Source organism: Pithys albifrons, chromosome 2 (assembly GCF_047495875.1).
Source record: "Pithys albifrons albifrons isolate INPA30051 chromosome 2, PitAlb_v1, whole genome shotgun sequence".
Classification (NCBI taxonomy): domain Eukaryota; kingdom Metazoa; phylum Chordata; class Aves; order Passeriformes; family Thamnophilidae; genus Pithys; species Pithys albifrons.
The window spans coordinates 85334777-85359502 of record NC_092459.1 but is presented as its reverse complement, the minus strand read 5'-3'; the positions used below and the strand labels follow the sequence as shown (position 1 = coordinate 85359502).

General features: G+C 51.2%; 1 protein-coding gene across 5 annotated transcripts; it reads right to left on the bottom strand.

The window, feature by feature from the left end:
- Nucleotides 1-485: 485 nt before the first annotated feature.
- TMEM151B (transmembrane protein 151B) lies at nt 486-21060 on the bottom strand. 5 transcript variants are annotated; one of them, XR_011699628.1, is made up of 4 exons: nt 20793-21060; nt 11806-13786; nt 11464-11719; nt 486-5864 (listed from the first exon to the last, which is right to left on the bottom strand). XR_011699628.1 is itself a non-coding variant. In XM_071576546.1 (2 exons), exons 1-2 carry the CDS (start codon nt 20883-20885, stop codon nt 12350-12352), a joined length of 1530 nt encoding a protein of 509 aa, XP_071432647.1. In that variant the 5' UTR covers nt 20886-21060; the 3' UTR covers nt 486-12349. The 5 variants fall into 5 exon arrangements, 1 of the variants encoding a protein (XP_071432647.1); XR_011699627.1 differs by having other exon boundaries at nt 11330-13786; XR_011699625.1 differs by having other exon boundaries at nt 11464-13786.
- Between the last annotated feature and the right edge of the window lie 3666 nt (nt 21061-24726).

Sequence of the window (24726 nt, the reverse complement as noted above, 5' to 3'; positions counted from 1 at the left end):
AATAAATTCAATAATGATAGGTCTCACCACTGTGTTTTCTTGCTTTGGGTTGCTATGCCTTTGGTCAGTGCTAGCCCACTTGGCAAACAGATGAAGTCTTTACAACCAGATGCTTACCTTACCTAATAGTGCTCTTCTGTGCAAACCTGTCCAAAAAAAAATTTGTGTTTTGCATCACTTCAAGCTAGAGGGTTCCGTGCAGGACTGCTGGCCCACACAGCCCAAAAGGCTGAAAACTGAGCAGCTTCTTCAGGCTTGGAGCAGAATGGAGCATCTTCCTTTTGCTCTACAGGCTGTGGCCACCTGAGGAAAGGACAGGGCACATACTTGACTGCCTCAGTCCTTTGACCACCCTGCTCAGGAGGTGTCATCAGGAAATTAAGCAAGCGGGATGACTTCCATCCCCCCCTGCCCTCTAAGGACACTTCACCTGCCTTCATACCTGCCCAGCATCAGTACTCACAGATGCATCGCTGGCAACCACCTCAGTGAATCATCTGAAACTTTTATTACACCGATTTGGTTTACAATCTTTGTACTTTGATATTTCCAACAAAAAAGGCAACATTGTGATATACTGTTTGTACATATATAGAGAGACAGACAGAGCTAGATCATATTGACAGAGTTGAAAAGTAAAAACTGTTTCCCAGTGTTCACAAAAGAATTTATCCACCACGTACCCGCTTCTGCCTTGCCCTGCCTGATGGATACAGACACCTGTGGTGCCCCCAGCCAACAGGACCTTTACCTGCACTGTGTCACACCCGTACAGATCAGAAAGGATGGAGTGCGAGGCTGTGCCCAGCGGTGGTGACCACGCAAGGGGTGCTGACAGGGCTCAGCCCCAAGCCCTCATTGGTTTGGGTAGCTCCCTTCCCAACTATTGTTGGGGGCTCCAGGGGCTACATCCACAAGAATTTCTAACCAGCAACAGCAGCTGTGAAACCTCTCTATCTGGGCATCTCCCACTACTTGTTTCCCATCCTCGAGACCGAGGTATTGAATATACTTATTTATTTTTATTTGCATTTACAAAGTATTTCCACTGGATGACACACCTCAATGAGATGAGAACTCATGTTCAGAAACAGCAGAAAAGACCCAGATCAGCATCAGGCTGATGAAGCAAGTGCTCCAGCAGCAAGGATGGTGGCTTAATGGGGGTGGCCTGGTTCTGGGCAAGCTTGCCTGTAGCTCCAAGAACAGGGCTGCAGCTGGTCAGCCAGTTGTGCAATGAAAGCTCATGCTGGGAGGGCAACAATGAGATCCTGCAGTCATGCTAGCAGACACACAAGGAGAAATTGGCTGCCAGAGGCAGTGAAGACAAGGGAAGGAAAGAAAAGGGTTTGGAAAAACATGTCATCACCAGGACAACTGCTGACTTGCTTTCCAGGATATTCACTTCTCCTTTTCCTGCAAACAGTCCTGAGACTGTTAACACCACCTGAACACCCTCCAAAGCCACTCCTGGACTGCCACATGTAGGAATGCATGAACAGGTAGCTGTTGCCTGGAGAACCCTTTACCCCCCCTCCCATCAATCTCTTGGCCAAAGAGCAAAGTCCAAACCAAGCTGCCTGCACCGCTCATCCACACCCAAGACCAACAGTCAACTATGTGTCGGTCTGAAACAGCTGAAACCATTTCAAATGCCACACACACTGGCTAAAATTGAAAGGCCTGTCAGCAACAGCAGATTGTCTGCATGTAAACATTTCTGCTCTTGGTGGGTCACTTGTCACCTCCAGGTCCATTTACCCATATGGTGGGACTGTCCGGCAGAGTGGTATCTAGCTGGTCACTCTGTGCTGGGAAAGGAATGTATCAGCACAGAGCCAGGACAGACCCATTAGCTCTCCTGAGATCTATCCCCAAGGAGTACTGTCAGGCTTTGAGGGGGTGGTGGTGGTGGTGATTTGTGGACCTCTCTCTGGAGGAGGGAATGACCTCCAGCATTTCCACTACCCACCAATGCTCCATGAGTGGCACTCAGCAACAGAGGGACCCCAGCCAAGTTGGGAGCATTCTCCCGCCCATGAGGTCTGTGCCAGAGAGATGGGGAGAAACGGGGGTGGCTGGAAAGCAAAGGAGGGGGAATGAAATAAGGGCTTGCACTTGGACTATGCCAGAGGGTACCCCATCAGGCCAGAACAGGGGCACCCGGCTGGCTCCCTCACGGAGCAGATGGCAAGCCCGGCTTCCACTGCTCTGAGAAGAGCGCACACAGCAGCAGGAGACGGTGGCCAGCTTCCCAAGCCTGCCAGCTTCTGCTCACAGCAACACAGGCATTGATTTGCAAGGTGTCAAACTGGCATATGTTGCAAACAGGATGGCAGGTTGATTTTGAGCACCGACTCGGGGAGGAGGAGCAGACTGCCACAGCAATGGGCAAAGGCTGTGCATTGAAATGGTTGCTGTTCAGCCTTCCTTTGCTCCCATGGAGCTGGATCTGTCCACACTGAGCTTCTGTCCCTGCCTATTGGGTAACCTGCTGGCCCTCTGCAGTCAGACAAGGTGCTGGTGGCTAGGGTTCAGCAGGAGGGGGGAAAATGTGTGTCCTGTTAACTGTCTCTGGGACAGCCATTTCTGAATGGGGTGAGGGCTTGGGCTGGGACAGGCTCAGACAATTTCCAGGTTGCTTGTTACAGGGGCACACTATGAACTGGGGAGGAAATAGCACACTTGTAAAACACAGCACCAAGCACCACTGGCCTGAAATGCAGAGTCCAGCCCATGCCAAACCCTACAACCCAAACAACTGACACAAGCTCTCCTGATTGCAGGGGACTCACGCATTTATTCCATCAGCCTCTACATCACTCATGTCCTGTGGGCAGCAGTCTCCCTCCAAATTCACCAGCTATCCCCATGCACCACCCCTCTGACAGAGAACTTTTGGCTAACCTAGATATTTTCCTGCTTCTTCCCTCAGTTGCAGTGAAAAGGGACAAAGCCTGAGCTCACGAGACTGGGAAGCTGCGGAGTGGCACAGAGCCAAGCCCTGCATCAGTTTCCCTAGGTGGAGGGGACAGGTCAGAAATGAAGCATTCCTTCTCCCTACAGGGTATGCCTGAAATAACCAAGCCCGTCAGATCCCTGTCTCCGGCCATGATGGATTAGCCTCTCCAAGGCACAAGGCAATTTATTCATTAGTGACATTTACACCTTGTGGCTGCATTAGCCGTCATGGTTGGTGACACGTGCTCAAGCTGCCAGAGCTGGGCTTGGAGGCAACATCACTGTTCTAACAGTGCAGCAAGACATGGCCTGGGCACCTCAACTTGGGAATACCTCCTGCCTGTCTTCTTGGCCCGAGCATGCACAGACTGCTTTGAAAGCCCACTGTGTTCCCAAGCTTCTCCATCTAATGCTCTCCCTCCCACTGTTTCCACCCCACCCTCCCTGCCTTGCAGCACCATTGCTCCAGCACCGCAGCCTCCTGCCCATCATGCCTTCTGTCTCCTGTAAAAAACACCACATTTGCAAAGCCTTTTACAACTGTTCTCCTACTGACCCTCCTCTCCATGTCACTCTTGAGCATTCACATCCTATTCTGCCCTTCATCAGCTGTACCTTGTGCAGCCCACAGCAAAGCTTCCCTCAGCCCCAGCAGAGAAGCACAGAGCCCATGGTTGGAGACTCCAGTAGACATCCTGCTTTCACCACGATGCTGTCCCCTGCCTGACACTGCCAACAGCCAACCTACCTCTCCGCCCCAGGGGCAGCACCCAGGATCCGGAAACCAGGACTACCAAAATGTCAAGGCCTTCTGTTTTCTGACTTCAGTCTGTTGAACTTACCCTGTTTACTGAGGTCCAGACAAGTGCTGAAATTCTCTGCAAAAGCACAAAGTGATGCCAGGGTGTGCTGTGGTTGATCTCCACCAAGCAAGGAGGAGGCAGGCCAGGGCAGGGAGCACTGTTGGAAGACTGAACAGGTAGGGTATGGTGAGGTCTGGCCACCAGCATACCTGCAGTCATTATATGTCTGGTGGCATTCCACGGCAGGCCCATGGCACCGAGCAGGGATAGGAGTGAAATGATGTGAACACACAGCCTCAGGGGAGTTCAGGGGAGGGGAGTCCTTTGGCTAACTCAGAGGAATGACAGTTTGCACATGGGGTTTGGGGAGCGTGGGAAGAGATGGAAAGCATTGTCCAGGGAGCAGATCCAGCAGCTATCCTGTTTCAGGTAGCTAGCAATGGATTAGCTTCTTCTCAAACAGCTTGCTCCATGCTTTTATGCCTGCTCCCTGGCACTTGCTGCAGCAAATGTGACACTTCATGCTGTCTTCTCACAGAAACCAGGTCACGACTTCCATCTCACAAGGAACAAGCAAAGCTCTGTCACCCTGAAAAGTCCTTGCTGCAAAGGTAGATGGGTGTCACCAGCCCAAATCCACAAACACACCAACCCCCTGCAAGGCCACTGATCCCAGCTATGCACACGAGCATGAAGAAGCCCACCCTGCCATGCATGAATGTACAGGTGGATGGCCAGGTCACACCTCCAGGGGCAGAGGAAGACTTTAAACTCCAGCCTGTGTTCCAGTCTACCCCACTGCAAAGCCACAGGGCCAACATCCCAATCTGCTTTGAATACTTCTCCACCAACCCAACAAGGGCTGGAAGGAGTGGAGAGTTTAAACCCACCTCATCACCAAAATTAATTTTTTTAAGCAAGGAACGTTAAGGTCTAGTCTCATTTCACTTTGAAAAAGCTGTTGGCATTTCCAAGGTGAAATCCTGTTATTTTGGGGTCTAGTTTTCACTGCTGTTTCCCGTTGCCTGAGCTGTGCTGTGCACGCTGCTCCATCAGACACGCTGCTACTCTCATTCCCCTCTGCTTGGCCCCTGGGGACAGGCTTTTCCTGCAGGGCAGGTGCAGCACAGAGCCCACCAGTTTCTGGTACAGTAGAGCAGGAGGTGATGTTAGCTTTCAGCTGATCCTCCTTCTGCATCTGCTTCTGGAGATGTGCATAGACTCAGGCTTGTGTTTTTCCAAACTTTCATCCTGACTGGTTCATGAGCTGCCATCCAAAGTCCGAATTCATGGCACGGCAGCTGACAGCGCTGCTAATGGACATTGGGACCATGGAATTGATACAAAATACTATGTCATCTCACCACATTCTAGCTAGGCTTTTTCTTTCACTAATGTGAGTAGCTAAGATCACAGAAGCAACTTGTGCTGATGGCAAGTGAAAGAACCTCAGGTTTCTGTATGTGAAGTTATTTTGTTCTACAAAATCTGCTAAATTATAATCACAGTAGGTGATCCATCCATTCACAAAGTTCAAAGGACTGGGGAAGGTTCAGAATGGGCACCAATTTCTCACAAGCTCCATTTCCCCCAAATGAAGTTTACAAAAACCAAACAAACAAGATGGCCCAACAAAACAGTCTTCCTTGGGAATGGGGGGAGGAATAAAACCCACTTAGCTTTCCAGCAGCCTCTGTGCTTATTCTCAGTGCTGGATGGTCATGCTGCACATTGTAATGGGCTCCTGAAAACCTGGCAGCTTCTGAGAGAGTTGCATAGGTGGATGAAATACCTGTTAGTAGAGCCTGTTTATGAGCCACAGGAAGAGGAGCTTGCTGAACTCCACAGGGAAACTGTCCCTCCTCCAAGACAGACATATGAGGTAAGGAGGGAAGGAGGAAGGGCAGGCCATGACACCATGGGTTTTGCCAGTTCAGTTCTGTCCTTGGAACCTCTTGTCCCTCAGGTGCGGAAAGGCTATGGTCCTGTGGGAGAAAGCTCCTCTCTCAGTGCTGTGGAGGTCAATTTGCTTGTTAGCTCACTTTTGAAAGAGTTGACGAGATCACATCCACGGGCATAACGTTCCCCTTGGCGGAGCAGCTGTGATGGAGGCAGTAGAGCAGAACAATTCAACTCACTGCTTGCAGAAACAGTAGATATTCAACATTCATTCATGTTGGTTAAGTCCCAACATAAACTCTATGCATCAAAGCAACACTGTGGCAGATCAATTTGTCTGGACTCAAGGACAGACCCCTCTGAGGAGTTGCTAAGCCAAGCTCACATTAGTACAGTACCAGTTAAAGTTACACTAGGAATGAGCACAGTCCATTAATTTCTACCTGAAAAATCACTATGCCCATTTCCACTTTTCCCAGAACGCCCACAGGAAAAACAGCCCTAGGTGGACTCAGCCCCAGTTCCTAACTGTGCTCCCAGGTCCCATGAACCACCCTTTGGTCCCCATGCATACCTGGCTCAGTGGAGACTCTAGGCCCAAGTGCATCACAGGAGGCAGCAACCCCAAACAGAGCTATCACTTAAACTATGTGTCAATTCTGAGATCACCTGAATCCAGATCATATTCATACAGACCTTATTCTAACCACTGAATGTGAATGAACAATGATCAGAAGCACATATCCCAACATGAGACTTACAGTTCTTTGGTAACTGTTATGGGTTTGGCCATGTGGGCCTAAATTTAGGTTTTAAAGTTTAAACTAGGCCTGAAATTGTCAGCTAACTTGAGCTGGGCTGAGCTAGCTAACAGCTGACTTCCTCTAGCCAATATTGTATTCCATACCATACTACATCATCTCAAAGGGTGTAAAATCCAGTGTGTGGGAGTGGCTTGGTCAGTTCTATCATGGTTGGAGTACAGAGAAGACGTGCCGCAGTTGCTCTCATCTGCTAGGCCCTGCTCCTGCTGCCGCTACTTGTATTTTGTTTGAGTTCAGGGAAGTAGAAATATTTTGTTGTTATACCTTCTCTTTCTTGCAGGGTGTCTCTTAGAGTACAGGAAACTAGTACTTATAGATTTAGAGTAATATACTTTGTATTAATTGGGGAGTGGGAGGTTATTCCTTGTTATATATATATATAACTTGTGTAAGTGTGTGTTATATTGTAGTTTTCTCTTAATTTTCTCTTTTCTGTATATATACATATAGTTAGTTTCAGCATAAACCTGGTTTAGAGGGGTTTTTTTCCTCTCTCCCTCTTCTTTTTCCCTTGGCTGGTTGGGGAGGGGAGAACACTTTTTCTCTGTCTTGGACAGTTGGCGTTTTGCCAGCTCAACCCAAGACAGGTAACACAACATCTTGGTGGTGTAGTATTTCAGACCCAGGCCCTACAGATACTGCAGCAGAGTAGGAGCACATTACAGTAAGGTTGTACCCTGACAAAGTAAAGCAGCATCCTGGTGATATTAGACAGCTGTATTGAAGCTGTGATTGGAAAGGCTGGAAGCAGAGTTTAAAACGTGTTATTTGTCCCACTGGCTAACCAGCAGGCACTGTTTTACCGACATTGGATGCTACCTAACTTTCTTCAACTTCCACTTAAACCTTTTCCTGAAGTCCTTTCCCCATGGGCATCCATCAGTTATTAAACTTCTCCCCAGCCTCTTGAGTGAAAAGACAACAAAGAGGGCAAGCACCAGCTGGATCTCTAATATGCATTTTATGTGGAGCAGAAAGGGAGTGGGATATACAGCAGCTTCCTCAGCCCTAACACCGCATATTTGCCTGATGTGTGATTCTGGAAGGCTTGGCTGAGATTTCCTCTCCCCATCCTAATGAATGCCCCTACAGCTGCTCACTCTGACAGCCCTCTCTGAAATCTCCTTCCTTGGTGTGGAGTGAGACATGACACACAGTGGGCTCAACAGGTACCACCACGCTGGCTGGTGTCGCTGACTGGTTCTGCACAAGCAAAGTGCTAGGCACTATCTGGGAAGCTTCCAGTGTGCTGAAGGATGGATAAATGGGTGGTGATGCGTCTTGATGATCAGCTAATCCAGACCATCTCATATGGGCATTCTCTATCTTTCTCTAGTTTTCTCTAGTTCAGGAAAGCTGGAGAGCTTATAAGTATCTGACAAATATACTGACAGCAAGGGGAAACACCAAATAGTCCAGGACTTGTCCAGTCTTGCAGCAGTAAGGACTAACCCTCTTCTGGGATGCATGAGCACCATGAAGGGCCAGGAAGAAAAGCTGGTAGCATTTCTGCCTCACTCCTTCCAACATGCGAGAAAAGGTTGCTCATAAGTGCAATGCTGAGCCTGACTTTCAGCCCATGGAAAGCTGCAATGGAAAAAACCAAAGCCACTTGACTGTGGAGATCCTCCAGTTATTGCCTCTGTCATACTGACAAGCATTTGGCTTTCACCTTCACAGAGGGTGATGCATGCTATCCCACTTTCCTTGTGTAAGGGGCCAGCAGCTGTGTACTCTGCTCACTTTGAAAAGATCTGCTCCAGAAATGAGGACACAGCCACCCTACCAGACCCTGACACCCTGCTTGAACCTTTGGCCCTCTCCTCTTGCCCAGGCCAGGCTCAGAGCCAGAGTGACATACTACACAGGGAAAACTTCTGCACCACCACTCCAACCAGGGTTTGGCAAGACCCTGTGATTGGAGAAGGGAAGGCTACAGAGACTAGATAAAGCCTGCTTGTGTCAGGAAAGCCACAGGGAAAAGGAGTAGAGCCAATGAGACTCACCAGTCAATGGAAGAGAAGTAATGGGATTAAGATACAGCAGGCAGAATTCAGGTTAGAGATAAGGGAGAAGGCTATTATGAGAGGAGCAGACTGGGCCATCGAATGAGCTGCCAAAGGAATCGTCATCACCAACACAGACACAGCAGAGAGTAGACACAAGTCTGCAGGAGGAGCAGATGCCTTGACCACTGCTCAGCCTGGAGGTGCGGTGGCTGGACGTCTGTGTGTCGAGGAGATGGGACCACTCCACCACAGAGAGGCTGTGCTGTCAGAGCAGGGACTGACCATCTCTGGATCTCTGCGCTAGTAACCTGAGCTATAAGGAGAATCATATCGGATGCCCTCTGCCCAGGGCACTACAGTCCCTCACCAACTCTTAGGAGGAAACTTACACACAAACTTTGCTGGTGGTCTCCCATGCCAGGAGAGGGAAGGGAGAGCCCAGTTTTCTGCTCTGAACTTCCCTACCTGGCTAGACATGCTAGGAAGACCCCCAGTTTCAGTCTGTCCTCTTCAGCTCCACCATTTCTCTGCCAAGCCAGCAGGCAGCTCCTGTCCCTCTTGCTCAGTCCTGCTTCTCTACCCTGTCCAAACATACCATCCCCCTTTCCTGAACCTGAGGCAGGGCACAAATATCTCCACCCTTGTGAGAATGCGGCAGGATGGACCAGGGGGGCAACACCACCATGTGTAGTCAGGTAGCAGGGCCAAGAACATAAGAGGATCTCTGAAAAATCCCGGCATGCAGCGGGGAGTACTACCTAGAGAGGTCACACTTATCAGATTACTGAGGGTCTGAGACAGCCATGGACTTCATCTGGGCCCTTGCTGCAGCTGGCATCATGTACATGGAGAAGGCGTTCAGCAACAGAAAGACTGTATGGATCATGCTGGTCAGGGCAGCAGCCATGCCTTGAAGATCCATGTGTTCACCTGGACGGACCACCTCCAGAATAAGATTTCATAGCAGAAAATGGGGCAGAGGAACAAAGTGAGGCGCTCTCATGGAAAATCCCAGAAAAAGCCAAGGACACAGTGCCTGCAACTCTGCTGCAGGTGCTAAAGGACGGAGGGTCCAGAGACCCTGCTAATCTATCCCTATTCTGAAGACTGTCTTTGCCCCAGGGAGCTAAAAGGCCTGCCAAATTTTAGATAAATCCATCTGTCCAAAGCACCTTGGATGCTGGAGACAGAAAGATGAGCCATCACAGCCTAATTTAAGCAATGTGTAGGAGATTTCAAAGAGAACATGTCAGCAAGGACAAGGGAACCACATTCCTCACTAATGACCCGTTAGAGCTCCACTGTCTCAATTCACTGGGACATATAAGAACACACCATTATCTCCCCAAAGTCACATGGACGCTCAGCATTGGCCTTGGCTTACATTAGGCCCTTGGAGAGAGAAGCATAAGTGCACAGCAAGCCAAATGTCATTACTGAGCAAGGAAGTCCCAGGGTTGCTCTCACCCAGTCTGAAATTGTGCCAAAAATAATGAGAACAAAACACAGAGAGGGATGTGCCCACACTGGAGACCTTCTGCTTCTCTGGCCTCCCAGGGACTTTCTTTAAGCCAACATCCAGGTCTAGTAGTGCAAGTATGGGCAGATGAGAAGACAGAATCATAACAGAGTGAGATTTTAAGGGACTTTCTGTCCACTGTTCTCCAAAGTACTGTTTGAAGTCTAACACTTGAGATCCAGGAGGACAAGCTGACTTGAAGGGCAAGAGACTGACCAGGAGACAAAGGGCATGAAGAGCAGAACAGACTCCTCGGGGGGGAAAAGACAAGCAGAGCCCTACAACGCCCACAGGTGTTTATCACTTCAGACTTGCCAACAAGAGATGACTTTCAAAAGAGGACTGATGTGGTACATGGATCCATTTGCAGCCTCCTCAAGACCTGGGAGGCGAAGTAGTACAGCAGCAGTACAGCAGTACAGCAGTAGTACAGTACAGTACTGTTACAGACCCCTCAGTAACAGTTGGCAGGAGGAAGATGGGTTGGACTAAATACAATGCCTCACTGTTTGCTGTTACATCTTGCCTTCCTGTGATGGATATGGAGGCAGACACTAAGCTCAAATGTCCAGGTGCTAAAGGACTTGCCCTTGTCACCCAAGACCTGCTGCTTTTAGCCGTTGTTTGCCCCAGCTGATGAAGGGAATGTGGTGAGGTTGAAGAGAAGTGCTGCCTGGAGAAATGGATGCTGATTTGACATGCACTCCCCCAAAGAACTGACTGAAAAACACAGCTTTTCTGAGGAAAAGCTGATTGTCTGCATGCTGCAGCCACTGATGAAGCTTCAGGGACATGAAGGCTACTCATCCAATGTCATCAAGATCCCTTCCAACAGGACAGAAGGGACAGCACAGAGCTCAGAGCAACCTGTCCTGACAAGAGTAAAGCAGAAGAACCCAGGGGCTAATGGGTTACACAGAATCCACCTCGCTTCTCACAGCCTGACACCTCCCTGCAAAAACCTTTGTAGTGCAAGCTGCTCAGTTTTAAGCAGGTTCCTCTCTAACACATCCTTCCTGGCCTCTGTTCTGGAAAGCATCCCTCATGGAATATGACTCCTGCGCCCATAGTGGGGTCCCACAGAAGGAATACGTTTGCTTCTCATTTCCCCAGCCCAGATTTCCAATGTTCCAGAATGCTTTCGCACTTCTCCCTCACAGCCCCTCAGAGCTTTCTGCCAAAAACAGGCTGACAGAAGCCTGCAGCTAAGAGTCCACATCCAGGACCCAGCTGGATCTCATGCAAAATTCACTCATGCAGACATGCACCAACCTGCTGCTCCATTATCAATACATGAACTGCAGCTGAACCTACCAGAGCCTTCCTTGATGCTTGTCTGAACCAATTAGGACTCACTTCAAAGCCAGGAGGGGTCCGAGCCACTTGATGTGGCACCTGATACCATGATGCCTGTCACAGTGCCACCCTCTTTCCCTTCCCCAGCTCACCAAGGCCGTCCTGCTTTCTCTTTCCAGCTGAGCCCTCCTCCAGGAAACACACTTGGTAGCACTGCAGATCTCTGCTCCATCTGGGTTTGCACATTCATCCTTTCCCTGGTGCAGCATGCCCAAACAGAAAACCCTTTACCTAGGGGATGCTGACTCAGAGCTGGCACGTTGAAGCTTCCTAAGGAGCTGAGTCTGGGATCCTCTGGAGGCGATGCCATTCCCAGCAGTGAGAACAGAGTAACAGTCGGAGCATGGTCTAAAAAAAAAAGAAGTGGGGAGGGTGGGGAACACTCAGGGGAAAGGGGAAGAGCTGGACTTGTGGCTTTCAAACATTGCTTTAACCTGCTGCTCAGCTCCATGTGCCTGGATGGCCTAGAACTTCTGTCACAGGCAGTTACACTCTCTCCCAAGGGGCACATTCCCCTCCACACCATGAGGGGCCTTGCTCCAGCATGGGAAGCAGGGTGGGCAGAGGTGCAGCAGAGTGTTTTCTGGTGGCTGTTGGTTCCTTGGAGCATGAGCCAGCCTGAAGCCAGGGCTAGGAGCCAAAGCCGCCCCCTCCCTGCACCAGGCCTGTCTTTTTATTCTCCCCTTTGGATTTCGATGCCATAAATACGGGCTTGGGGTTGGTTTGGTTGAATTATTAATTTTTTTGCATGTGGTGGTTGGTCTAGAGTTCTGTGCCATGTCAAGAGAGCAGCAGTACCCATCCCTCTGTGGGGTCAGAGCCACAGCAGAGGGAGCCTTCGCTGGCTGCTGGAGTGAGATGCCATGTCCACTCCACACTTTGATGTCCTCTTAAGCTAACCCCTCTGTGCTCCTCTCCCCAAATCCTCTGCTGGCTCAGGCCAGGCAAGGGACAATGAGATCTCACTGCCCTCTGCTTTCACAGTGAGGTCTCCACACAGGACCCATTCCGATGGAGGTGACGGTGGTCATGGTTCAGGCAGCCTTCATTGCGGTGTACGATGAGGATGGGGAAGTAGAGGGCATCCTGGTAAGGAGGGGGGTCTTCTTCCTCCACAGTCACCTGGCTGGAGAGGCGTGTCTGCTCAGTGGGGCAGCTCTGCTCATTCAGGCTCCCACTCCGGCTCTGCCAGAGGCAGCTGCGTCGTGAACCATACAGGCGGCCCAGAGAGAAGCGGCTGCTGCTGAAGGGAATCCTGGGACTGCCATTGCAGATGCTCAGAGCACTGCGGGAGAAAATGGAGGAACTGCTTATAGTCCTATGGCACCGCTCGCAGTTCTGCCGATAGCCCCCGTACCGGCAAGCAGAGTAGCTGGTGCAGCCAGAGAGCCCCACCAAGTCCATCAGGACTGCTTCTGAGTAGCTGGGCACCAGTTGCTGGTTGGATCGTATGTGCCACTCCAGCTCAGTGCTGTCCACCGTGTTGACACGGGGCATCCTCCGGCAGAAGGTGCGCTCCTCGGCCGGTGTCACTGCCACATAGTCAAACCCAAAGAGTTTCTCCACGTGGTAATGGACATAGGAAGTGCGGTACTCATTTAGCACCCTCAGGGGCCAGGATAGGGTCAGCAGAGCTGCTACCCAGAAGACATAGTGAGATACGTACCAAGGCAGGTTGTCTGGGTCGGAAAAGGCCACCATGTATTCCTTGAAGTCCACATTTTTGAGGTGCATCCCCTCCCTGGCCTCCATGTAGTCATCTAAGCCCTCATTCTCCGTGAAGAAGCGGGCCCGCTGGGTCAGGTAGGAGTTCTCTGACTCCACATTGGCAAAGCTGAAACACTTGGTAAAGCGGAGCCGTGTGGCTGGGTAGCTCTCCAGGTCAATGAGATCCTTGGAGATGTCCTTAACTCCACAATTGGAATAATCAAACTCAGCCTCTGCCACGTGGGTGTTGACCCGCTCATGATACACTTGGGTGGTGGTGTAGGCATCCCCATTGCGGTAGCGGGTAACTTGCCGGGTCCTGCGGACGTAGTGGTAGCTGATGGCCTTCCACCAGATGCAGGGAGTCGCCTGTTGCATCCGCTGCACACGCTCGTGCACACTCTCCACATCCACTTTGTACTGCAACTCATTGCGGGTGTAGCAGTGCCAGCACTCCACCAGGTACACCACGTAGAGCATCACCAGGAAAGCAAGGGGGATGTAGACGTAGCCATTGGAACAGGGGCTGTCGTGGTACATCATGGACTTGCCTTTGTAAGCACTGTCAAAGGTCAGCCGGGTCACCTTTGTGACATGGCACCACGTCATGGCCCCCATGCAGCCGTACATGAGGAGGGACAGCAACAGGCATTTCCAGTGGGACTCTCGGCACAGGGACTTGCTAAGAGACTGCTTCACTGGCCGCTGCTGCTCCGGCGGACCGGGGAGAAGGGGAGAGAAAAAAAGAGAGGAGTCAGTAGGCTGCAGCAGCAGGGGAAGGGGAGAAGGCAGCAGAGTGCTATGGTAGCAGCTATAGCTCTGCAGAGACAAGACAGCAGATGCCTGGGCTCCTAGTCTCAGCAGGCAGGCCAGAGGCTGGGATCTCTCCCAGGATGACAATCACACAGGGCAGCCAAGTGTCACCCCCATTTCTCTTCATGGTGCTCTGCCCCTCCTTGGGAGACAGACAGGGCCCAGCTGGACAAGAAGGAGAGTGGCAAAGGACAATTCTGTCAGTTGCACCCCCAGCATTTCCTTCTTCAATGGGGAGTAATCCCTACCACTGCCATATCCCAGGGAGGGATAATGAAGCACAACAAGATAGAGGCTGGGGGATCTCCCCCCCATACCTCAGCTTCTGCACCCATCCCACCAGTGCAGGCAGCTCTAACTGATGGGACGTCCCATCTTAACCCCTCCCCACAGCTCATCCCACTACACCTCTCACTGCTCACACACCAGTCTCTCCCCTCTTCCAAGTAATGAGCACCAGAAATATTCCAATTTCTCCCACCAGGGCAGCACAAGCTGCCTTAGGTGCCTGTAAGATGGAGAAACAGACCTTCTGCATCTGGGAAGATCTCTGTTTGGTAATGGCAATTCCCATCACAACACTTGTCAGCCTAAGGGGGTCTGAAGTACTTTTCAAGTATAAACCACACCAATGGGAAAGTACTTTTCCATGACTGAAATGCAGGCACCTCTGGTAGGAGAGAAAGTGAATATGGAAGTAACATTCTAAAAAGTGTTCAGGCTGGAAGAGAAGAGCATCTAACCAATCTGCAGCAGCAGGGAGGCAAGAGGCCACTCATGGCTGCTAGCAAATGTCCCTGCTTGTGCTGGGATTCAGCTGTAACAGCCCATACTTCTGGAAAAAACTGCTCTTAGGTCTTTCATGGTAAGGAAAGGGCAGAGCTTCAGCAACAGGACTTTTTAAAGGGACTGCACTGGTGCCTTTACCAAGAGGAACAGTGCAGTTTCACACAGACCTGTGAAAAAAACCCTGGTTAAGAAAACCTCTGTCACTGCAACACTCTGAAGTCTCAAGTATTGATCCAGCTTGGTCTGTGAGACCTGAGATCTTCCCACCCAAAACAAAAAGGACAGGGAAAGAGATTATTTGCTTTCTTATACAAAAGACTTCATCCAGCAATCTCCAAATGTGCAAACTGAGAGAAAGAGGCAAGAACCCTATCAACTGTGCAGATGCCACAAAACTCACTAAGAGGCTTCCAGCTTTGCTCTCCCTCCCCACCTGCATGAAGCACAGCTCTTGAGCTCACCTCTGCCATGGCAGGGCTAACACCAGTTGTAATGACACCACTCATGGCACTGAAGTCCAAGCCTGCCTCCATTCTTCTCCATTCCTGAGCGCACTGGGCTGGACAGGTTTCTCATCCAGCAATCCCAAAGAGCTGAATGGGCTCACACTGTTAGAAAGCAGGAGGGGAACCTTCACTCATGAAAAGGAAAATTAAAGCAAGAACCAGAGAGCACAAGGCCACTGACAGGTCTAGGAACAGATCTGGGCTTCTTTTCTTTAAGAAATGCATCTTGCTCTCCTGAAGAGCTCCTCAGTCCTGGCTTCATCCCCTAGAGTCCCACAGGTTGACCTTTCCTCCCTATACTTTGTCAAAGTGTGGTCCACCCCATGCCAGTGGGACTTCTGCCACTGTGCTCAGGAGGGCTGGATCCAGCCCAAATCTCTGACAGGTTTCTCTCCTAGAGGCAGAGAGTTTCCCTGCCTGCTCACCCCAGCATCCAGCCTGCGGTGAGCTGAGCAGGTGGCACATCCAGAGGGACCACTGGTGGCAAAGCGAATGGTGGTACATCCCACTGGCAGTCCCAAGCCTCAGTAGCACTAAACTCCCCTCTTTGGAGTCACCAGCTGAGAGCAAGAGCTGGAGACAGACACAGAGTCCAGGGCTGGCAAGTGGGGTAGTGCTGGTCTGCAGGCAACATGGAGAGATGCAGGACAGCTCTGTTCAGCTGTGCTGACACGGACACACATGCAGCTGAGTCTTCCCAGTGCAACCCACCACTGCAGCAGCCTGATGGGTATGGGGCAAGAAGGAAGCCCCAGGCACGAGAAAAGGGAGCAAGGAGAGGCAGGGGAGGGGGCGGGGGGGGGGATTCAGGAAGCAGAATCTCCTGAGCTGTGCACTCCCTCCTGAGGTCCATGCTGCAGTTATAAGCACCTGCTCAGATCCCTCTGTCTGTTCAGCTGCAGCAGGGCTCTCCCATGCTGGAATGCTCTACCACCACTCAGGCAACTGAAGGTTTCCTCTTCCACTGCTGCTTTCTGTGTTGCAGATCTTCCCTGGCAGCGGCAGCCCTGACTGTGAGGATCTAAGAGAGTTGCTCAGCCAAAGGAGGAGCATGGGGAGGGTCTGAATGGGGGCCCTGGGGAGATGCAAGGTACACATTAAACCCTGGGTGTCTGTGGGGTGAGAAAGCTGAGAAACAGCACCTTGTTCAGGAGGCGGATCTGCAAACGGAGCACAAGGAATAAAGCAAAACATCCAGGTCACTCATTAGTCAAGATGGAGAAAGGTCACCAAACAAACAGGTCTTCAGAGACCTGTTTTTCTCAGGAATTTGCCCGAGAAAAGCAAATTCCACCTTCCAGTCAATCACCAGCCCTTCACATTCTGCACTGCCTGTGTTGCAGGAGAAGAGAGATGCTGGCTGTCACACTGAGGAGATACAGGCAAGCCTCACTGCGGTTACCCACTCAGGGCAGGGAGCACGATGCAGCCCAGGCTTGGTTCCAGGAACTGTGTTAGCAGGGCTCTAGTCCATGCATTAGTCTCCTCCTAGGACTACGCAGTATTTAGATACTGCAGTGCTTGTACAGGGTCACAGTAACCCCTGCTGTAAACTGTTTACAACCCAGTTTTGTCCTAGGGTTTTGAGGTAAAAAACACACACCTCGGCTGCACTGGTGGGGTTGCCGAAAGCTGATCAAGTGCCAATGACGGGATACAAGCACAGCAGAGATGGAGGAGGAGCCAGCTGCAGAGTCTAATCCCAGTAGGAACTGCAGCATCCCTGCTCCTCTCTCAGGCTGCAAAGGGCTCACAGGAGCAAACGACCGGCTCCACGGCTTCCCCCTGCAGAAGTAGCTGAATAAGGTTGTCTCCTTGAGCTATTAACCAGACTTGGATAAGTCCAGCACAGCAAACAAGCAGATTAAAAAGCTGGGAAAGGGAAATGTGTCCCAGAACAGTGTCGCTGGGAGGAGAGCAGGCTCTGATATGCCATCGTCATCTGCCTGCTGCAGTCTGATGGAATGAAGCAAAAGACTTGCCCTACTTCACTGCGAACAGGGTTTCCCTCCATCACTGGGAGCCTCCCTCATTGCTCAGGATCAAACACTGGAGAGCCATAAGCAAATCCGCTATTGCAGGTACACAGAAACATCTCTGCAGTCCTAGAAGGCAGAACTGGTCCAGCCATGGCTTGGCCAACCCCTTTGTGGGATCCCAGTAAACTCCCTTCTCTGTGCTTCAGTTCACCATGTAGAACACATGGAGCAAACCTTAACAGGAACCTGGGCACTAACTGTAACATACATTGGGAAAGGCAAGGCGTAGGCTGCTGCTACAGCCCCCCCCTCCTCATACATGGCATTTGCCCCTGACATTGCCCCTGAGATGAACAGAGATGGAGTCCCACCCCTGCAGTTGCTGCTCTGGGATGCATGGGGAGGGATAGAGGGGATGATTTATAACCAACCTTAAAGCAAAAGGAGATTCTCACAATGTACAGGGCAGAAGCAGTACAAGAGAGCCTTGAGGAGATAAACATGCCCAGCACCCCAGTGGCCAAGCACATGGGCCAAAATACCTTAATCACCCCCACAACCCTGACCCTGCAATTTTGAACACTAAACAACTTCAGAAATCCTTCAAGCTTCTCTCTGTAATAGCTCGGCCCTGGGCCCATGCACTCCCCCTGTTTAACAAGTGTTTCCATGTCATCACCTCCCATGCCTCTTACCTGCCTCTCCCTGCGGCGACCTGGCTGAAATCTTAGACACAGCTCGAGAGCTAAACCCACACTTTACAAGACTCCCTGGAGTTCACAGGGTTAGGTGTCCTAGAGACAGCCCTCTATAGGACTGAAAAAAACAATCAAAAAAGCCCCAGAGCCCCAGCCTGAAGGCCCAGGTAGCTCCCAAGTGCCAGGTAGTGGCAGCAGCTTGCAGGTGACTCCAGTGGGTCTCTTGAGCATCAGTTTCCATGGCTATTCCCTACAATTTGTTTACATCATGCAAGAAATTAATAAGCTCCCTCTGACCTCAAATGCCCAGAATATGGGAGGTAGGGAGGATCCAGTCATTTCTAGGAAATACCACTGTCTTCCAAGGCACTGGACAGACACTGGCAATTCCTGGCCACTATGGTCCTAGCAAACACCCACATCACACCCTCTGTGACTACAGCCCAGATTCATGAACTACCGGAAGTAGCTCAGGCCCAAGTTGGCAGCATTGCCAACTGCAGAGGATAGAGGAAGGCTGAGCATCCAGGAGACAGGGAACCCTGCCAGCAGTCAAATCCTGCAGTGGTACCAAGTTCTCCATTTTACACAGCAACCTGGAGGAGGACTGGTCTCTTCCATCAGATCCCACCTGAGCAGCAGGACATTTTTTTGCTTGTTCCCAGGTGCAAGAGCTTGTCCCTTGGCATTCCCTACCCTGCAAGTAGGCATTGTTGAGTGAAATTCAGCTCACCACCATTAAGTGTAGGTGTAGGCATGTGATGCCAAGAGGGAACAAGGGCTCAGTCAGCTCTGGCTAGCAGTTCTTGCTACTTGCCTTGGTGGGACAAATTGAGAGGCACCTGAAGACATGCCTGGCTCCTAGACACCACAACCTGAGATATGTCAAGATGAGATACTTTCTCATTTTCTAATCCCCAGACATCTCCTCTGACTCCCCACCTGTCCTGGCCAATGGACCCTGATATGTGGGACTCAGCTACATTGCTGGGATGCTCAGCAACGTCAGCACCAGCAGTTGGTTCTGATGGAAATGAGGACATCACTACAGCTTGTCCTCCTTCCCTCCCAATATTTCTGAAGACAAGACGATTGTCCTAGGTCAGTCCACAAATCCAAGCTCCTCTCCCCACTAAAGTCTCTCCTCATTGTATCATGAGACACGAGCAAGCATGGCACTGTCAAGAGAGACTGCAGCTTCCCTCTCCTCGACCAACTGCTTCATGCAAGTCTGTGATAACTTCTGGTCGTAGGAAAGATGCCCATAACCTAAAAAGTGCAGGTCATGGGCTACAGCCCTTCTGCCTGCTCCCATAGCATAAGATTACACTGATACCCTAGTTGGCAGCCACTGCCAAGCAATCAAAACCAAGACAATCTTCTTGCAATCCCTGAAAACCAGGGGACATTGTAGGTGAGGGAAACTCAGCTGGGCACTGCCCCTGCTACACTTTTTTCATCCAAAGTGGCTGTCAATCTGGCACCTCTGAGAAACCATTATGCTGTCTCAAAAGCACTGCCAGAGCAATGGCAGTAAGAGATCATGTCACAGCACAGCACAAGCATGTCCTCATGCTAAAAAGGTGTCTCAGAATTTAGCTGCCCTGGTCAGGATCTGGTTGGAGAGCTGGGCTCAGGGCATCACGAGTTGTTGAATGGAAGCAGGAAGAGAGGAACGCACATTGAGCAGAGTACACAGTATTTGTACAGCTTCCCAGTCCTTGAACTTCAGCATTTTTCTCCTGCAATTATTTATATCTAAATATAAGTCTGTATATATATAGAATAACAGTGCATGGGTATGAATGTTCTGCCTAAACCAAAAAGGCAGAAAATACCAGGATTATGCAGCACTCACTAACCACAGCTTCTCAACAGCAGAGGACAAGTGATGAACCAGCTTCTGAGCACCCCATAAGCTGCCCTTTGAGCTGTGGCCTCACCAGAAAGGACAACCCAGCACACTCACAGAGCACTGCTCTTCCTACACTGCCCAGCTGACTTCCACAGGTCATCAGCCCCATGGCATAAGGTGGGTCTAACTAGTCAGTGCAGTTGCTTTCTCTCCTCTTGGGAAGCCCAAGCTACAAGCAGAATCTGTGCAGGCAGACAAAGGAGCTGGCACACCTGCCTGCCACTGCTGCTCCCTAGGCACAGAGCACCCTGCTATTGAGCATTTCTGGCATCTGCTGCCTGGACTCCAGAAAAGTCATCGGCTGAGGGAGACTGCAGCACACCTGGAGGCAAAGCTGTGCTGGTACCTGGCCTGCCTCAGTCTGTACCTTTCACTCTCTCCAGTCAACCTCCAGCCTGGAGCAGCCACCAGCAAGACCCTGGCTTTGCCTGGTTCCCAAGCCCTCTTCCTTGCTGCCCACCGTGTCTTCCCTCGCAGTGACCCAGGCAGTTGTGCCACCTCCTGGATACCCCCAAAAACCAGAGCCCAGTAAGGTGGGGGTCTCCACATCCATTTCTCTCAGGCATAACCTCTGCCCATGGCAGTAAGCCCAAGCGGTGCCCCGCGTCTCTCTTGATATTTTCTCCCCTCATCTTCCACCCCGGCCACTCCGGCTCCAGCTCCCGCTCCGGACGGCGTTGGCTCCTACGCCCCTTCCAGCCCCGGAGGCTTCGCGGCGATGCCCAAGTGACAGGCGAGCGATGGAGAAGCGGAGCGCCAGGGCAGCCCAGGCGCGGCGGGGACCAGCGGATGGGTTTCCTGGCGCACCTACCGCCCCCCGCTCCCGCCGGCCCGCACCGCAGCCCCGGGGCCGGAGCGGGGAGAGGGGCTCCCGGTGGGAGAGGGGTCCGTACCTGCGCGGGCAAAGCCCGGCCCGGCCCGCGGCGGGGCGGTCAATGAACGCGCCATGCAAAGCGGGCGGGGAAGGAGGGTGGTTGGGGGCAGCCCCGGGCGAGGGGCGGCCGCTCTCCTCACCTCCTCTCGGGCCCCCTCCGCCTCCTCCTCCGGAGGCACCGGCGTGCTGCTGCCTCCCTCGCTGGCGGCGGCCGCCGAGGCTGGGGGGGACATGGCGGCGGGGGCGCCCCGCTGGCGGTGCCTGCGGGCTGGGCAGCCGCATTATCCCGCCCGCCGCCGGGCGCTGCCTCGCCGGTCGCCGGGCGGGCGGCGGGGCGGCGCGGCGGGCGGGCGGCGCGGCGGCATCGCCCCCAGCCGCGGCTCGGCGGCAGCGCTGGCCGCCCGCCGGCCCCGGCCCCGCTGCAGCGTAGCGCCGCTACTCGCGGCGGAGGGCGGGCAGAGCCGCGGTGGGAGGGCCGCGGCGGAGGCGGGGGGGACGGGACAGGGATGGGATGGGATGGGATGGGATGGGATGGGATGGGATGGGATGGGATGGGATGGGATGGGATGGGATGGGATGGGATGGGATCGAAGCGCCGCGGGAATGAACGGGGCGGCGAGTGACCTTGAGGCGCGGGTCGGCAGCAGAGAGGGAGGCAGGCAGGTAGGGAGGGAATCCGGCGCAGCGCCGCTCCCGAGCCCCACCGAGGAGGCGTCAGCCTGTCAGGCGGGCTTCGGTCCCAGCCGGGCTGATGTGGAGGTGAGAGGTCCCGTGGGTTTTCCTCCCCTCGGAATGAAGTAGGAGAACCTGGAGCACTTTGCATGAGCTCCGTGTGTTTTTCTAATCTATGTGCATCCTCGCTGGTCGGGGGAGGTGGGTAGAGGTGACCATCAGTGCTAATGCTTGCACTCAAGGGAAAACCTTAGTTTAGGCAGCATCTTTGCTGCTATGATCTTCCCTGGGCCCAAGGATACTCAGCTAGCTATTGCAGAGCCAGCTGCAGCCTGTTTTACCCACAGAGCTAACCTGCTTGATGACAGGGATGAGTAGGAAAGTCTCTTCAGACCCTCAGTCTAAACTTACAGGGGATGTATGTCCAGTGCTCTGAAACGGTCCAGTCTTGTCTAGGTCCAGATGTTGCAGGAAGAGCCCAGCTACTTTGACAATCAGGAAATAGATGTCTCTGAAGGTATTTCCCCAGTTCCAAACTGGGGAGAAGCATAAGCTGCAGAATTTGCTGGAAACTGCTTCACTTTTTCTGAGCTCTGAGGCTCAGCCTTGGCGATGGGATGATTGGCATGCTCTTCCCCACTGTTGCCTGAGATGAGGAAAGAACAGTCTGTAGGCCTGATGGTCTCACTCAAGGAGATGCATCTAAGGGGAACTGCCAAACCCTTCGTCTTAGGGGAATAGGTGTGATGGCCGGGGGTGCTGCTGAAGGAGCTCATATTCAAAAGAGGCTGGGGATGCATTTCCTCTGCCTTTCCCGTTTCCATGGGAACAGCAGCAAGCAGGAGCAGCCTGCTTGGAATTTCACTGCCTACTGCTCAGACACCCCCTGCCCAATCTTCCCAGCAGACTTTGGCTTTTGAGGGTTTCAGACCCATCCTCATGTGATGGATCCCATGCCTCCAAGGAGAGCTCACTGGTACATGTGTGTTGTGGCAGCGCAAGGCAAAGAGGCACAAGCCCAGAGCTGCCAGGATTCCTGTAGCAGCACTGAATGCTATTCCATGCACATTAATAGACAGTTGTAAATAATTTGAATTCTTATATGCATTTCTGCTTTTTATAGTCTTAGGGACTCCTATAGGATGAGACCTCAGCTAGACCAAAAAGCACTTGGGGGATGACCGCCCTCCAGCAACAGCACTGGTTTTCTCTCAAAGATGTGGCTATCACACAAAAAGAGCAAAGCAGTAGTATGAAAGGGGAGAAAAGGTGATACAGGTTTATGTCTTTGCATTTAATAGTCCATAGTGTCTTTTTCTCCAGGAAATTTGTCCATTCACTTTTGAATGTGTTTTGATTTTGGATTTGTAGATGCTTCATGCATTCTGGGGCAAGGAGTTTCACAATGCACCCACAGACTCAAGGAGAAGCTTCCTTTGGTGTGCCTATTTTGAGCTTGTTGTCCACTAGGACTAATCCTTGGGAAGCAGGCTGCTGCCACCCCCATGAAGCACACACACAGAGCCCTGCAATTTGTCCTTGTCAGTGGCTACTGGTCATCCAGAGCCAGAGTTTTTTGTATCAGGAATTTGTCATACTGGTCCTGGCGGCATGCCTTGGAGACCATACTGTCAAGCACATCACCAACTACACTCTCTTTGAGATGAGGTGTCACAAAGAGGTCGTATATCCTGCTCTGTCTGAAGTTGTACAAGTTCTGAGCCACTTTCTGTGGAAAACATGCAGGTTTTGGCCATCATATAGGAACACAAAGGCATGGGTGATAACGTGTTCTAAAGAGCACAGAACTCCTCAGGAATGGGAGAAATAAGCTATGGGATACTTAGGCCTTTGGGAAACTGAAGGAAGAGGAGCAACATCCAAGACTGTTCTGTGTCACCATCACAAGGAGAACCCAGCAGTCCTAGTTACAACACACTGCCCTATCCATTCGACCCTCCTTCTCTAGGGGCAAGAGACAAAGATATGTGAGATTTCCCTCCAGTTATTCCTGTAGGGTTCAGGATGCAATACTGGAAAATCATGTTAGAGAGCAGGACATTTCTGGGATGGAGGAATTTCTGATGTGACAAAACAGTTGAAGGGAGCATGGAGGCTTTTAAGAAGGCACAGCAACTGAAGTAGAGGTGGTGTCCTTACCAGGATATCAATAGGTTTGTTCTCCAAATACCCTGTATCTGCCACTCTGCAGAGACATTCATATCTGTTCCAAGCAGACATAAAGCATGACATCATGTTAGCAGTATTTGTTCACTTTCCATAATGCATCAAACCAGAAAAGGTCTCACTCTTCTGTCTCTGGTAGTTACAGAAAATAGCGTTTCAGTTCTTGCTTAAATATGTTGTTAGTTCGTACCCATGCAGCAAATTCACATTTAATTTCTAAAAAAATTTTGACAGAGGCTGCATTTTAAACTAGATGGCCAGAAATACCTATCCTTGTGCTGGTATTTGTAGCTTAAATATAAAAATGGATTTTGCAGCATCATATGTATGTAACATTATGTTTAGCTTTATTTTGTCCAATATGCCAAATTCAGTCATTTGTTCCAAAACAATGTTTCCTAGCAGTGTGCTGCTTTATGTCTTTTAAGAAGATGTGTAGCAGAGAATCCCCTCGCATCAGGATGCAGGATTTTCTATGCTCAGAAACTAATGCCTATTCAATTAAAAAATTTCAAGGATACTTTGTGCTGGCTGCCTGAGTCTTCTAGAATGTATCACTCCAATTAAATTACCCCTTATTAATGCAACAAGGGGAATGTTGGTGAATGAACGTGTCTCTTGCTCCACTTTGCCACTGCTGGTCAGTGGTGTCAACTCTGTGGGTGCCATCCACCGTGTAATCTTTGTCCTCGAGGAAATATGTGCCATTAGTCATGTTTTAATCTGCTACAATTAGACTTCATGTCTTCTGGGAGGAGACCCAGGTGTGCCTTTTTCGTTGTGGGAAGAAAGCCTGTGGGGGTCACTAATTTGTGACTGGGGAACAAGTTTCTGTTTCAGCATCACTAACAGGGGTACATATAATGACTGCTCCCACAAACACTCAAAGTCTTAAACCTCATGAAGTAGGTGGGTTTGTAGCCCCTGCTCTGGATTAAATTTCACAGGACAGAACTGCTGTCATTGAAAACTCTTTGATCCCTGCTCTGATCCTTCCTGTTCCAACAGGCTGCCTGTGTACAGTTTGTTTATTTTTCATCCAGCCGCATGAGAGTCTATATTGTCATCATTACAATTATTTGTTAGGCTCTACAGAGGTTTCTGGGTCAGGTTAAATCACTTTCCTCTCTGCAGTATCCCAGCAGGATACCCAGGGCTCTCCCTCACATCCCCCCTAGAAATCAAAAGCGGATTCAGCACTGCCCAGATGCTATT